The sequence below is a fragment of the Maylandia zebra genome, linkage group LG14 (assembly GCF_041146795.1).
Source record: "Maylandia zebra isolate NMK-2024a linkage group LG14, Mzebra_GT3a, whole genome shotgun sequence".
NCBI classification, from domain to species: domain Eukaryota; kingdom Metazoa; phylum Chordata; class Actinopteri; order Cichliformes; family Cichlidae; genus Maylandia; species Maylandia zebra.
This window is the reverse complement of record NC_135180.1, coordinates 8,855,638-8,868,023: the sequence shown is the minus strand read 5'-3', so window position 1 is coordinate 8,868,023 and position 12,386 is coordinate 8,855,638. Positions and strand designations below refer to the sequence as shown.

General features: G+C 40.8%; 1 protein-coding gene across 2 annotated transcripts; it reads left to right on the top strand.

The window, feature by feature from the left end:
* The first annotated feature begins 7,066 nt into the window (after positions 1-7,066).
* dmac2 (distal membrane arm assembly component 2) lies at positions 7,067-11,990 on the top strand. 2 transcript variants are annotated; one of them, XM_004562784.3, is made up of 6 exons: positions 7,067-7,267; positions 7,638-7,828; positions 7,942-8,022; positions 10,005-10,144; positions 10,243-10,405; positions 11,200-11,990. In XM_004562784.3, the coding sequence occupies exons 1-6, from the start codon at positions 7,250-7,252 to the stop codon at positions 11,369-11,371; spliced, it is 765 nt and encodes a 254-aa protein (XP_004562841.1). In that variant the 5' UTR covers positions 7,067-7,249; the 3' UTR covers positions 11,372-11,990. The 2 variants fall into 2 exon arrangements, with proteins under 2 accessions (XP_004562841.1, XP_012777765.1); XM_012922311.3 differs by lacking the exon at positions 7,067-7,267 and adding an exon at positions 7,300-7,382.
* Positions 11,991-12,386: the final 396 nt, after the last annotated feature.

Below are 12,386 nucleotides of genomic sequence, written 5' to 3'. Positions count from 1 at the left end.
AGTAGCTGAGAAGGTAAAAAAAGAAGTGCAGGGCAAATTGTTGACATCAGGTTGATTGACAGCAGAAAATTATTCATAAAAATAGTCCTCTTAAAAGCCCAGCAGGCAACCAGAACATGTTGTATGTAAGGATTCATTGATTTTATTGATTTTCCCGCTGCCACAGAGGACAAAAGAACACCAGAGAGCTCAGAGTGACAGTAAAACAGTATGATCACTCATTACTATTAAAAATACCCTACAGTGTATAAATACAAGATGTCTGTGTTGGTGTGCTTCACAAACACTAAAAAAGGATGTCAAGACAAAGAATATTACGTCTTGGGATCAGTGCATCTTGAAGACAGGATTTTGTGATTTTTATAAAAGAACTGTAGAAAGAAAAGTAGCTGCCAGTGCAACTCCTGAGCCTCCTGGCAGAAGAAATTTTTACCACTTAATCTTAATTCCTCCAGAATTAACATGGAAAAGCTTTCATTGCTCCTCCTATCAAATTGTGCCCTGGCCTGAAAATCCATACAGTCTGAAAATCCGACAACAGAAGGGTGACTATCATTGTGAAATTTCACTGAATGAAAACTGTGGAAAAAGCTTTAAATGTCATTTTGTCAAAAGACTGAAACAGTGGTGACATCATAGCTACATATTATAGTGCAACATAGAGAAACCTGCATATAAAAAAATGCATGAATTTTATGAATTTTGCAGAATTCCAGACTGTCAAAGATTGTCTGTCGATGCAACTAAGATACCAGTATGAGAGGCATATATTATATCCTTCCTAAATAAATGCACTATGGCACTATGTACACTCTGGCTCTCTTCCACAGCATGTCTTTTGTCCTGTCTTGCTTCTGCTGGATGGCCCCGCCCCTCCCTGAGCCTAGTTCTGACGGAGGTTTCTTCCTGTTACAGTTTTTTCTGAATGCTTAAACCCTAACTGTGATTCCTGTAGCACAATTTCTAAAACTATTCAGACTTATAGCAAAACCACTCACTGAGTTTGCAAAACTAAAAGCACAAAAACTGCTTTGCACTCAGTTTGCAATTTTGTAACACACACTTTGCAAAACTGTAGGCACAATTCACTGCACAACACTCAATTATCAAATTTCCAACACACTCCTAGCAAAAGTATACACATGTATGGCTATCATTAACACTAATTTGCCAACTGTCTGGCACACTTTCACATGTGAAAACTTTTTTAGATAATTAGTTCACTTTGCAATCAGCCTAAGCACTATAATACAGGTAAGCTGTGTGTGCGGAGTACAATGGAGGGAGCAGAAAGAGTGAGAAGTAGAGGAGGCCGAGGAAGAGGACGTGGAGGTGAAGAAGTAGGACGAAGAGGACGACAAGGACAAGGAGGAGCAAGAGGAAGACGAGGAGGGGGGAGAGGAAGATGAGGAGGGGGGAGAGGAAGGGTAGGAAGAGTAAGAAATAGAATTGCTGATGACATCAGAGCTACAATAGTGGACCATGTCATCAACCGTGGAATGACCCTGAGGGTAGCTGGCCAACGGGTCCAGCCTAACTCGAGCCGCTACACTGTAGCAAGTACCATAAGGACATCTTGAAATGAGAATCGGTGAGTACAGTCACTTCGCACAAAGATTTGTAGCACTGCCATATGCCAATGAGAAACACACCAATACCATTGATGTAAAAATACTGAAATTGTTACTTTACAGAATTGCTAGATGACCAGATGCTGGGGCAGAGGAAGCATGTTCACTGCAGACCAAGTAACCCATATAGTCATTATGGCGATTGCAAATAATCTTATACTTGGAAATAAACACTTGTGTTTGTTTTGATGTGTTTGAATAAACACCAGTACTTGAAGTTTGGATCCCTCTATGCTTATGGATCTATGACAGAAGTATGAGCTCAAACTGACATAGCCTACCTTGTGCACAGAGAAAGCAAAAGCCAGATGTGTTTTGTATTCATACCATCAGTGTGCAGTTGGCGCATTGTGTGCTTAGTAGATGATGGCTTGTGTGTACTGTTTGATACGGAAACACCATTTTTACGAAGGTGTGAAGAGTTAATCTAGCTGTGTTTGCTTTTGCAAGAGAACTACAATGTTTTGATGATTGGGTGACAGGTTTTCTTATTTGTGTGAAGAGTTTTGCAAAATTAGCCAATAGTTACAAAAAATGTGCTTAAGCAATCAGAAAAAACTGTAAAAGGGAGTTTTTCCTTCCCACTGTTGCCAAAGTGCTTGCTCATAGAGGATCATATGATTATTGGGTTTTTCTCTGTGTCTATTATTGTAGGGTCTGTTTTACAATATAAAGCACCTTGAAGTGACTATTGTTGTGATTTGGCGCTGTATAAAATTTAAATACACACACACACACACACACACACACACACACACACACACACACACACACACACACACACACACACACACACACACACACACATATATATAATTGAAATTGAAATTGAAACTGAATTGAAATTTCAGAAATCCTGTTGTCCTCCTTTGGCTATTATGTTTGCCAAATTTTCAATATCAAAATTTTTCGTAGAGGCATGTATCGTATCAGTTTGTTCTCACATTATTGTGTTCACAAAGTTGTCCATGCAGCGCCCACCCCAAGCCTTTCAAGCTGACGGGTAAATATATTTAAACTGTTTCGTGTAGCCAGTGGAATGTTATACAAGCATATTTTGTAATTAGGAGCACGAATAATGTATTTCCTTGTCTTCTTGTGTTTTGATTGTCTTTAATTAATGTCTTTATGCTACCCTGTAACAACAACAATAACAACAACAACAGGAAGGACATTTTATGGGTCAATAAATCTATTAATTAATGTTACTGGTTACCTGATTGTGACTTCACTGTAAAAAATGAAAATCACTCATGCACAAAATGCAGTCATGCATTCACACAAGTCAAAGTCACGTGAGTAATCCTAATTGGCCAGTTTTTGGGGAAGTAGATGGCAGCTTTTGTTGATATGACCCTCCTCTGCTCTTTTCCCGAAAAGCAGGCGACCATCACTGTTGGGCACAAGCTCAGGTTTTATATACCTGGTAACTGATCTAGCACCACTATTCTTGGCCGTTCACACTTTATGTGTTATTTAAGAATCTAATGCTACCTCTCCAAAGCATTTGCTGACATTTTTATGGCATAGACTAGCAACATGTGCAGTATAACTGTGGTCTCACTTTTTGTTGACTCCACACTTGAAGTGAACACCCGGTCCTTTAAGGCATATATGAACAGAATGCATCAAACTTTATGTGAATTATGGGAAAAAAGCCCATCAGTAATGCAGCGAGGTGCACGGAAAAGCTTCTGGTGATTTGTTTCTGGGTGTTTCCGAGCAGAGCTGCATGCAGAATACTTATTTACTGAATATCTCAAACTGATCAGAATCTATGATCATCAGTCGCTCTGACAGTTAACTCTGAGTCAAACCACTTCCACACATGAGCACTTTAACCATGGAGGGAAAAAACAGAAGCGTTGTCTAACAACCTCTGATAAAGCATTAAAATTCTGCTCTAGTAAGCAGCGCATCTATTCTGTGCACCAATCAATTCACTCATTACCTCTGCCAGTCACTTCGTTTACCTCATTGGTCCATATGTTCATTCAGCCATTCCTTCAACAGTGTGAGTTGCTTGCACTCCACAGAGACTCTTACTTTGTCACTAACTTCTCTTCCTCCTGCCATGTTTCCATTGTATGAATCGTGTGATACATGTGCAAAATATTCTGGCAGGGTGTTTTATTCATGCTGATTACTGCTGCATTGCATGGACTACCGACACAGCTTTAAGCACTAACATCAGCATCACCATCACACCAAAGAGATCTTTTTTCAACTGTGGCTTCTTTTCTCTGCCTGTCATTTGCAAACACTCAGGAAAAGTGCTAGCCATGATCTCATTTGCTAATTGTGTGCGCCTCCAGCAGGTGCGAGCCGCCCATCACTTCATACTGATGGCCTACGTAGGGAGGTGTGTGCGTGCGTGGAAAAGGGAGTGTGGCATTGGCTTGTTTTTCAGCAGTAAATCTGTCTGATGAGAGACATTTCACACTCTGCCTTATCTCCCTGTGGTGTCAAAGAGAAAAACACTCAGTGCTTGCAGAGAAGTTCTATAAAGAAGTGATACTGACATAGAGATGTATGCCTTGAGGTGAATGATTCAGAAGCATACTGACTGACATGTCAGAAGCAGACAGCTATTTGTATGGTCTGAATAATTAAGAGGCGACACAGGAGAATACAAACAGCAGCAGATTCATAAAATGACTTCAGTATCATTGGCAGTGGTGTATCACTGCCTCCTCTACCTCAGTGTAGAGGAGGCTAGACTACAGTCTATCTGCAGATTAAATTAAATCTCATTCACCTCCTTTTTACTGAAGGTTTTGGAAGCTGTAAAGATTTAGATACAGACATGATTTGCATGTGATGTTGTGATGACTGCTGTCTTTAGGGGTCACCACAGCTGCACACACAACTGCATCCATGGATCTTCTCTGTCGTCTTCCTCTTCAGCATCTTTTTTCCAGTATATCCCTTCTCTGCACATGTATAAACCATCTCAGCCTTGCCTAACCTTGTCTCCAAAAAGCTCCATCCTGGTCACCCCCAATAAAAATATTCACTTCTTCAGTTCTGACAGATTTTTGTCAGTGCTACCGTCCCCAAACTATACACTACAGCATGTCTCACTACCATCTTGTAAACTTCTCTTTCACTCCTACTGCTGTCCTGTCACAAATCTACCTAACCATGCCACAACTCCTCCTGGGAGATGACACCCACAGCAAACTCTGCAACTAACTGTCTGCAGGCAGGGCTGGAAATCTTAACACTTCAACCCCAAAACATAAATATCGTATCTGTTTGATTATTTCTTGGATTTCTGTGTGGAGGTGTGCAGCCTGACTAACCCAAGCTGGGAGAACTAGTGACCCCTGACACTCTGAGGTTTGCAGCATCAGTGGATTAGACGTGATTCTTCACTGTACAACCAAACACACAGCTCTTAAAAGGTTGTGAAAACTTTGCTTCAACATTTACCACAGCACTTCTGTACAGCTGAAATGCCAATGAGCTGAGATGTTTGTAAATGTCTTTGTTCTGGCATAATGGAAGCTTCGGGGGGCCTGTACTGAGAGCAAAGTCCAGCATTCCCAGGATACATTGTCCTTATCTGGCTTCATTTACACATGTTGTCAGAAATCAGGCTAAGCGGTCACAGCAAGCTGGTTATCAACTCAAAAAGTCAGGATTTCCCCATTCAGCTATGAGCATGTTTATAATGAAAAGGCAGTGCACATGTACACTGGCAGCTACTGCACCAGAATGGCATATTTTACAAACAAAGGTTAAGTTATAATAGAAAAATCCAAAAAGGTTAAACACATACTGCTGACTTAAGCAACAATGCTGAAGCAACAAAGCAGCAGTCTGGGAATGTGTGTGAGGAAAACCTCATAGACCACATTATGTAGGATATTCCATAATATGGACTATAATTGCATGTACTGGGAGAGTACTACCAGCTAAGAAAAGCTTCCCATGTCAGCCTAGCTCTAACAAGCATTTTAAGAAAATGGAAAATAACTGAAAAATGTTTTCTGACTACACAGGACGAATAACTTTATGGCTAAAACCTTAATCACAGGAGACTGCAATTAAAAGTTTTGGTTACCTGAAAATGAGCCAGTGATATCCTCTTTATGTTCACTTCAAATCTAGTCAGATCCTATTCCATGAGAATCTAAATAAAATCCCTCAAAATAGTCAGACACCTGGGAGACAATCAGGGACTGAAGCAGTTTTTCCTTTGTCCCAACTGGCCTGGTACTATGAGGGATTTGTGTCCAAACAAGCAAATAAACGGTTGATTGACCTTTAAACGTTTTTTTGTTTTTATGCTTTGCACCTCGGAGCCACAAAACCTACACAGCTGTTCTGACTCTGCCAGACAGAATCCCATTTGAAGGATGAATAACTGGTAACTGATTTTTACAATCAATTTAAAAATCGATGTTGGTATTCTCTTTGGATATCTAATTGTATAATTGAATTTGGACTATTTTTTGAGAGCCTTAGTCTGCAGTGATTTAAAGGTTGTGTTTAATGATACAGAAACACACTCAATTTGAATTGCAGCATCACATCAGCTGTGTTCTTGCATGAAAAGCAGAGTGAAGATGGAACAGGATTAACACTATCCCCGCTAATAATGCGTGTGTTATTCTTGAATATTTAGTTCACTGCACATATAAGCATCATACTCTTCTGCACTCTTTTGTGTTTGCCTGGTTATAAACGTAAGAGTGTAACGTGTTGACAGCTCTTTCTGATGTCAGGATGGGGGGACAGTAACCTGCTTAGTGTGCATATGCAAATTCAATTATACGCTCCTGGTGTTTTAAAACGATTTTGAAGGAGTCGTTCTTAATAACAAGAAGATAAGACAGCAGTGCTTTAAAATGAGTTAGCACACTGGCAAAAACACTTCCAAATGTGACTTTCGTTGAGCTTAAAATGTTCCTTTTTGATAAAGCAGATAGTTAGTTAGGGCTGGATCATGTGACCCTGAAGCCTAGGTTGCTGGGGATTTTCCATGATGCCCTGAGTGTTTCTTTTTCACTCACAACATGCTGAAACAGCAATCGTTTAATCATTAGTTATTATTAAGCTCTGGATCTCTTCCACAGCTTCTCTTTGTCCTGCTTCTCTCAACTCACCCCCAACCGGTCTCAGCAGATGGCTACCCCTCCCTGAGCCTGGTTCTGTTGGTGGTTTCTTCCTGTTAAAAGAGAGTTTTTCCTTTCCACTGTTGCCAAGTGCTTGCTCACAGGGGGTCAGTCTAAACTGTTGGGGTTTTCTCTGTATTTTTGTGGGGCCTTGCAGTACAAAGTGCCTTAAGGCACTGTTGTTATTTAGCGCTATATAAATAAAACTGAAATGTTACTCTTTTCATAACAGTGTCATGTATATACATTTGGTAATCAAAGACATTGAATGCTTGTTAGACCATGTTTTTTTCTCACTGCCTCACGATTTGCCTAGTTGTAAGTCCGTCTGGACTTTATGAGGGAAGAACTCCACTCAGGAGCTTCTAATCTGGACTAGACACGTGGATTGAGCGACACCTTGCGGTGAACACGAAAAACAACAACAAACTGACACCAGCAAGAAGCGGAAGCGTGCGGTTTGTCCTTTCCGACTTTCTGTAAAGCGGCGTCAACATGTCGGCCCCCTTGACAGTAAGTTACCCTTCAAATTTCGACTTATTACTGCATTAAGCTGACTAAATTACATGTTGTACGTAAGGCAGGCCCGGCAGGCTTAAAGCGCATGGTGTTGTTAGGATTTTGCAAGGTAGCTGAACCATATAAATACGATAAGAGTAACGTTAGCTAATGTTAGAAAAGACCTGTGGTTGAATTTGTGTGAGACACGTTTTTACATAACCTAACTGTAAGATACGTAATTATGGCAAAATCTCCGTGTCTGAATGGAAAACAAAAACCACACTGTTAACAGACATGTGCTGTCATTGATTCTCTACTTAGGTTTAACCTGACAGTAGTCACCGTTCATATCCTCCATCCCATTTCCTGTCTCTGTGCACAGTATTTACACAGATGTTGCCAGCGATCAGTTCTCCTCGTTGTTGCTAGGCGACAGTGGAGCACCAACTCAGCATCTCCTCCTCCTCTGCACAGGAGACTCCTCCTGTTCCTCACCCAGCGTTTCTATGATGTAGAGATGCTCCTCAGGTGGAGGTATCAGGCACAAAGGAGCCAGCTTCAAAAGAAAAATGTGTAGGACTCATTTTGGGACTTTGTAACATGATGATGCACCTGTTCCTGCTCCTGCTGCTCTCTGTTGTTTGGTGTAAATCACTGACTTTTCTGCTACTTTTACTTTCTTCCAGCTACTATAGCTACACACAAAGGTTTTATGGGCCAGACATAGCATCAGCGTATTACATCTTGAGTCTGAAGGGAGGATTTAGGTAAGTGCCTTGTTCCCTTGTGCCTGCACTGTAGCTATAGAAGGATTGTTTACATATTTAATAACTGTCCACCAAACATTTTCAGGTTTAATAATGGTCAGTTTTTTCTTGAAATCTTGAAAAATAGTTCCAGGATGAAATTTGAGCCGTGTTGCAAACATTTCTTGCACAGAAACAGTTTATTGAAGGGAGAAAAAGAGAAAAGGTTCAGATATGCCAAATTACTCAGCTGGCCTGAATATCATTGGTAATAAGATAAGATAAGATAAGATAGAACTTTATTAATCCCTCGGGTGGGTTCCTCTGGGAAATTCGACTTCCAAAAAAAGCACAGCAACGACCGAAGTTACAGTTACAGAATTGTTATATATATATACACACACACACACACACACACACACACACACACACACACACATATAAATACAGAGACAAATATAAATAAAATATACAAAGGGGATAAATAGAATAAATAGGAATAAAAAATAAAAATACAAGTGAATTGCACATTTCAAGTATTGAGTCTATTGCACTGTTGACTATTTACAAAAAGTATTGCACAAGGTATTGCACAGTGAGGTGAAGAGGCACTACAGCTTAGTTGTTCCCCCCTCCTTTGTCCTCCTGTTTCCCCTCCCTCTCCCCTCCAGAGAGGAGTTAAACAGTCTGATGGCGTGTGGGACAAAGGAGTTTTTAAGTCTGTTAGTTCTTGTCTTGGGGAGAAGCAACCTGTCACTGAACAGACTCTTCTGATTGTTTATGGCCGTGTGCAGAGGATGCCCAGCATTGTTCATAATGTCCAGCAGTTTTTTTAGTGTCCTTTTCTCTGCCACTGTCACCAGAGTGTCCAGCTTCATGCCGACCACAGAGCTAGCCTTCCTGATCAGTTTCTCCAGCCTGGATGAGTCCTTCTTTGCTGTGCTGCTCCCCCAGCACACCACAGCATAGAAAAGTACTCCAGCAACCACTGACTGGTAAAACATCCTCAGGAGCTTCCTGCAGATGTTAAAAGACCTCAGCCTCCTGAGGAAGTACAGTCGGCTTTGGGCTTTTTTATACAGGTGCTCTGTGTTGCATGACCAGTCCAGTTTATTGTCCACCCACAGCCCGAGGCTCTTATGGAGTAATTAATCCAAATTTGAAATTTGTGGTTCAAATTATTGAACACAAACATCTTCACTGTGAGATGGGGATCACAGTGAGTGTCTACAGCCAACAGTAAAACATAGTGGAGGCTCTGTCATGGTTTGTGGCTGCATTCCCAGTGGTGTTGGGTCAAAGCTGATTGGCTGCATCAGATTTTGATTCAACATGCAATACCATGTTGAAAGTGTCTGATTGGCAACAGCTTCATTTTTCAGCATAAGAATGATCCCAAAACACTGGCAATGCAGTAAAAACTCACAGTGAAACACTGATAGTGTTATGGATTGGCCTCTCCAGAGCCCAGACCTCAACATTAGTTAAGCAGATCAGTGAGACAAAGAACAGAACAAAATGCAAAACATCGAAAGAAGAACTTTTAAGAAGCCTGGAGCACTATTCCTGAAGAAAGCTTGACCAAGAGAGTTCAGGCTGTGCTGAAGAATAAAGATGATGAGCAGATGAGTCTCATGACAAAAGCACTAGAGTTGGATACTTTTAAACTTTTTAGTTTTTTCTTTTCTCTTGCTATTGCTGTTTCGGGGATGTGTATATATATATATATGTATGTATGTATATGTGTGTGTATATATATATATATATATATATATATATATATATATATATATATATATATATATGTATATGTGTGTATATGTATATGTATGTATATATATATATATATATATATATATATATATATATATATATATATATATATGTGTGTGTGTGTGTGTGTGTGTGTGTGTGTGTGTGTGTGTGTGTGTGTGTATACGTGTGTGTGTGAAGTGTTTGAGTTAAGTTCTTGTCTTTGTGCTGCTGTGATCCATGATTCTCAGGTATGTCGGCCAGTCTGAGTGGTTTCGTACAAACCAGAGGGGCAAATTCAGCTGGGACTTCTTAAATCACAAAAACACGCCTATAGAAGAAGCAGACATGAGTTATACCATCATCAACTACACAGGACTGGAAAATTTGGGTACTGAGTTCAAACTTAATTTTTTCACTTGCTGATAATTAATTTCTTTAATATTCAGCAAGCAAGTCTAGTTTCTGATCTGATTTATGTCACCACAGAGAGGCAGCGATCTTTGCGGACTCTAAAATTAAAAGGCTGTCCTGAAGTGGACGACTGGTTCCTGGCCAGGCTCCATTTGTTCCAGGACTCTCTGGAGGAGCTAGACATCTCACATTGTCCACGCATCACCACAGGCGGCCTGGCTGCGCTCAGGAATCTCAAGTAAATGAGCCAAAATGCATCAAAATACTAGTTAATATCACTAGTGATATTTGTTATAATACAGTTTTTTCTGATTGCTTAAGCACATTTTTTGTAACTATTGGCTAATTTTGCAAAACTCTTCACACAAATAAGAAAACCTGTCACCCAATCATCAAAACATTGTAGTTCTCTTGCAAAAGCAAACACAGCTAGATTAATGATGTCATCAGCAATTCTATTTCTTACTCTTCCTACCCTTCCTCTCCCCCCTCCTCATCTTCCTCTCCCCCCTCCTCGTCTTCCTCTTGCTCCTCCTTGTCCTTGTCGTCCTCTTCGTCCTACTTCTTCACCTCCACGTCCTCTTCCTCGGCCTCCTCTACTTCTCACTCTTTCTGCTCCCTCCATTGTACTCCGCACACACAGCTTACCTGTATTATAGTGCTTAGGCTGATTGCAAAGTGAACTAATTATCTAAAAAAGTTTTCACATGTGAAAGTGTGCCAGACAGTTGGCAAATTAGTGTTAATGATAGCCATACATGTGTATACTTTTGCTAGGAGTGTGTTGGAAATTTGGTAATTGAGTGTTGTGCAGTGAATTGTGCCTACAGTTTTGCAAAGTGTGTGTTACAAAATTGCAAACTGAGTGCAAAGCAGTTTTTGTGCTTTTAGTTTTGCAAACTCAGTGAGTGGTTTTGCTATAAGTCTGAATAGTTTTAAAGATTGTGCTACAGGAATCACAGTTAGGGTTTAAGCATTCAGAAAAAACTGTAAGTACTTCTTTATTTCTTTTACTGTCTCTGCCTGCTGCAGGGGACTGAAGCATCTGAATGTCTCATCCCTACCTGGGATTTCAAATCCTGGCCTGGTCATCATCCTGCTGGAGGAAATGCTACCACAGTGCCAGATCACAGCTAATGGCTACGACCACAATCTGAGGAAGGTGGAAGAAGAGGAAGAGGAGCAAATGCAAAGACAGAGGTAGCATGTGGATTGGGATGGAAATCAGAGAGGAAACGGGCAATCTCTTCTGTCTGTTCATGTGCCATCTCACTCGATACAGCCTGTGAGACATCAGAGAAATGCAGCATGGAGAAGGGCAGCAGATACAACAGCAAGAAAAAATTAGCAGAGCCAATATATCTGACTTATGCAGCAGTTCACAAATCCCAGAATACACATTTTTCCTTAGAAACAGGTGGTTGCCGGGGGTCACTGACTGGTCTTTAGGCCTGCATGACTGGGATTTTGGAAATCATTTTTCTCAGTGTCTGCCATCAACCTCCAGCAACCATTTGCAACTGGTCAGGGAATGCAAATTTTTCTCTCATAACTGGTTGCCAGATGGTTGCAGATCTGCTGTTCGGGCCAACATTGTCACCATGGTTGTCACATTGACCTCAATATCAGACTTATAGTTTATGAAGTCAAATGTGATTAAACAATCACAAACCCAACAAACTGGGTTGCTTTAAACCAGAATCAGTTTATAGGTATGTACACATATGTGATGTAAATTTATATGCCACCTAAACCGTTTCTGTCTCAATTGTTGCTGAATGTAAATATAAGTGTAAATATAATAAAGACTGACAAAGAATAAAGAGTGTGACAATTATTGTTAGCTTAGTTCGTCTTGTAACTGGAAGGTTGCCGGTTTGAGCACTGGCTCGGACAGTCTCGGTCGTTGTGTCCTTGGGCAAGACACTTCACCCGTTGCCTACTGGTGGTGGTCAGAGGGCCCGGTGGCGCCAGTGTCCAGCAGCCTTGCCTCTGTCAGTGCGCCCCAGGGCATCTGTGGCTACAATGTAGCTTGCCATCACCAGTAGTGTAAAGCGCTTTGGGGTCCTTAGGGACTAAATAAAGTGCTGTACAAATACAGGCCATTTACCATTTACTCTTGTCACATGTTTTAAAGATAGTGCAAGCGATGTCGTCACACATCACAGCGTGTCTGTATGTATTTGTAATCTGCACTGCAGGAGCTTATGTGAGGAAAC

Excerpts from the sequence above, each read along its gene's own strand:
- dmac2 (XM_012922311.3), top strand. The coding sequence starts at position 7,359 with ATGGTGTTGTTAGGATTTTGCAAG. Across the intron at positions 8,023-10,004 it reads AGTCTGAAGGGAGGATTTAG|GTATGTCGGCCAGTCTGAGT; the intron begins GTAAGTGCCTTG and ends CATGATTCTCAG. Across the intron at positions 10,406-11,199 it reads GCTGCGCTCAGGAATCTCAA|GGGACTGAAGCATCTGAATG; the intron begins GTAAATGAGCCA and ends TGCCTGCTGCAG.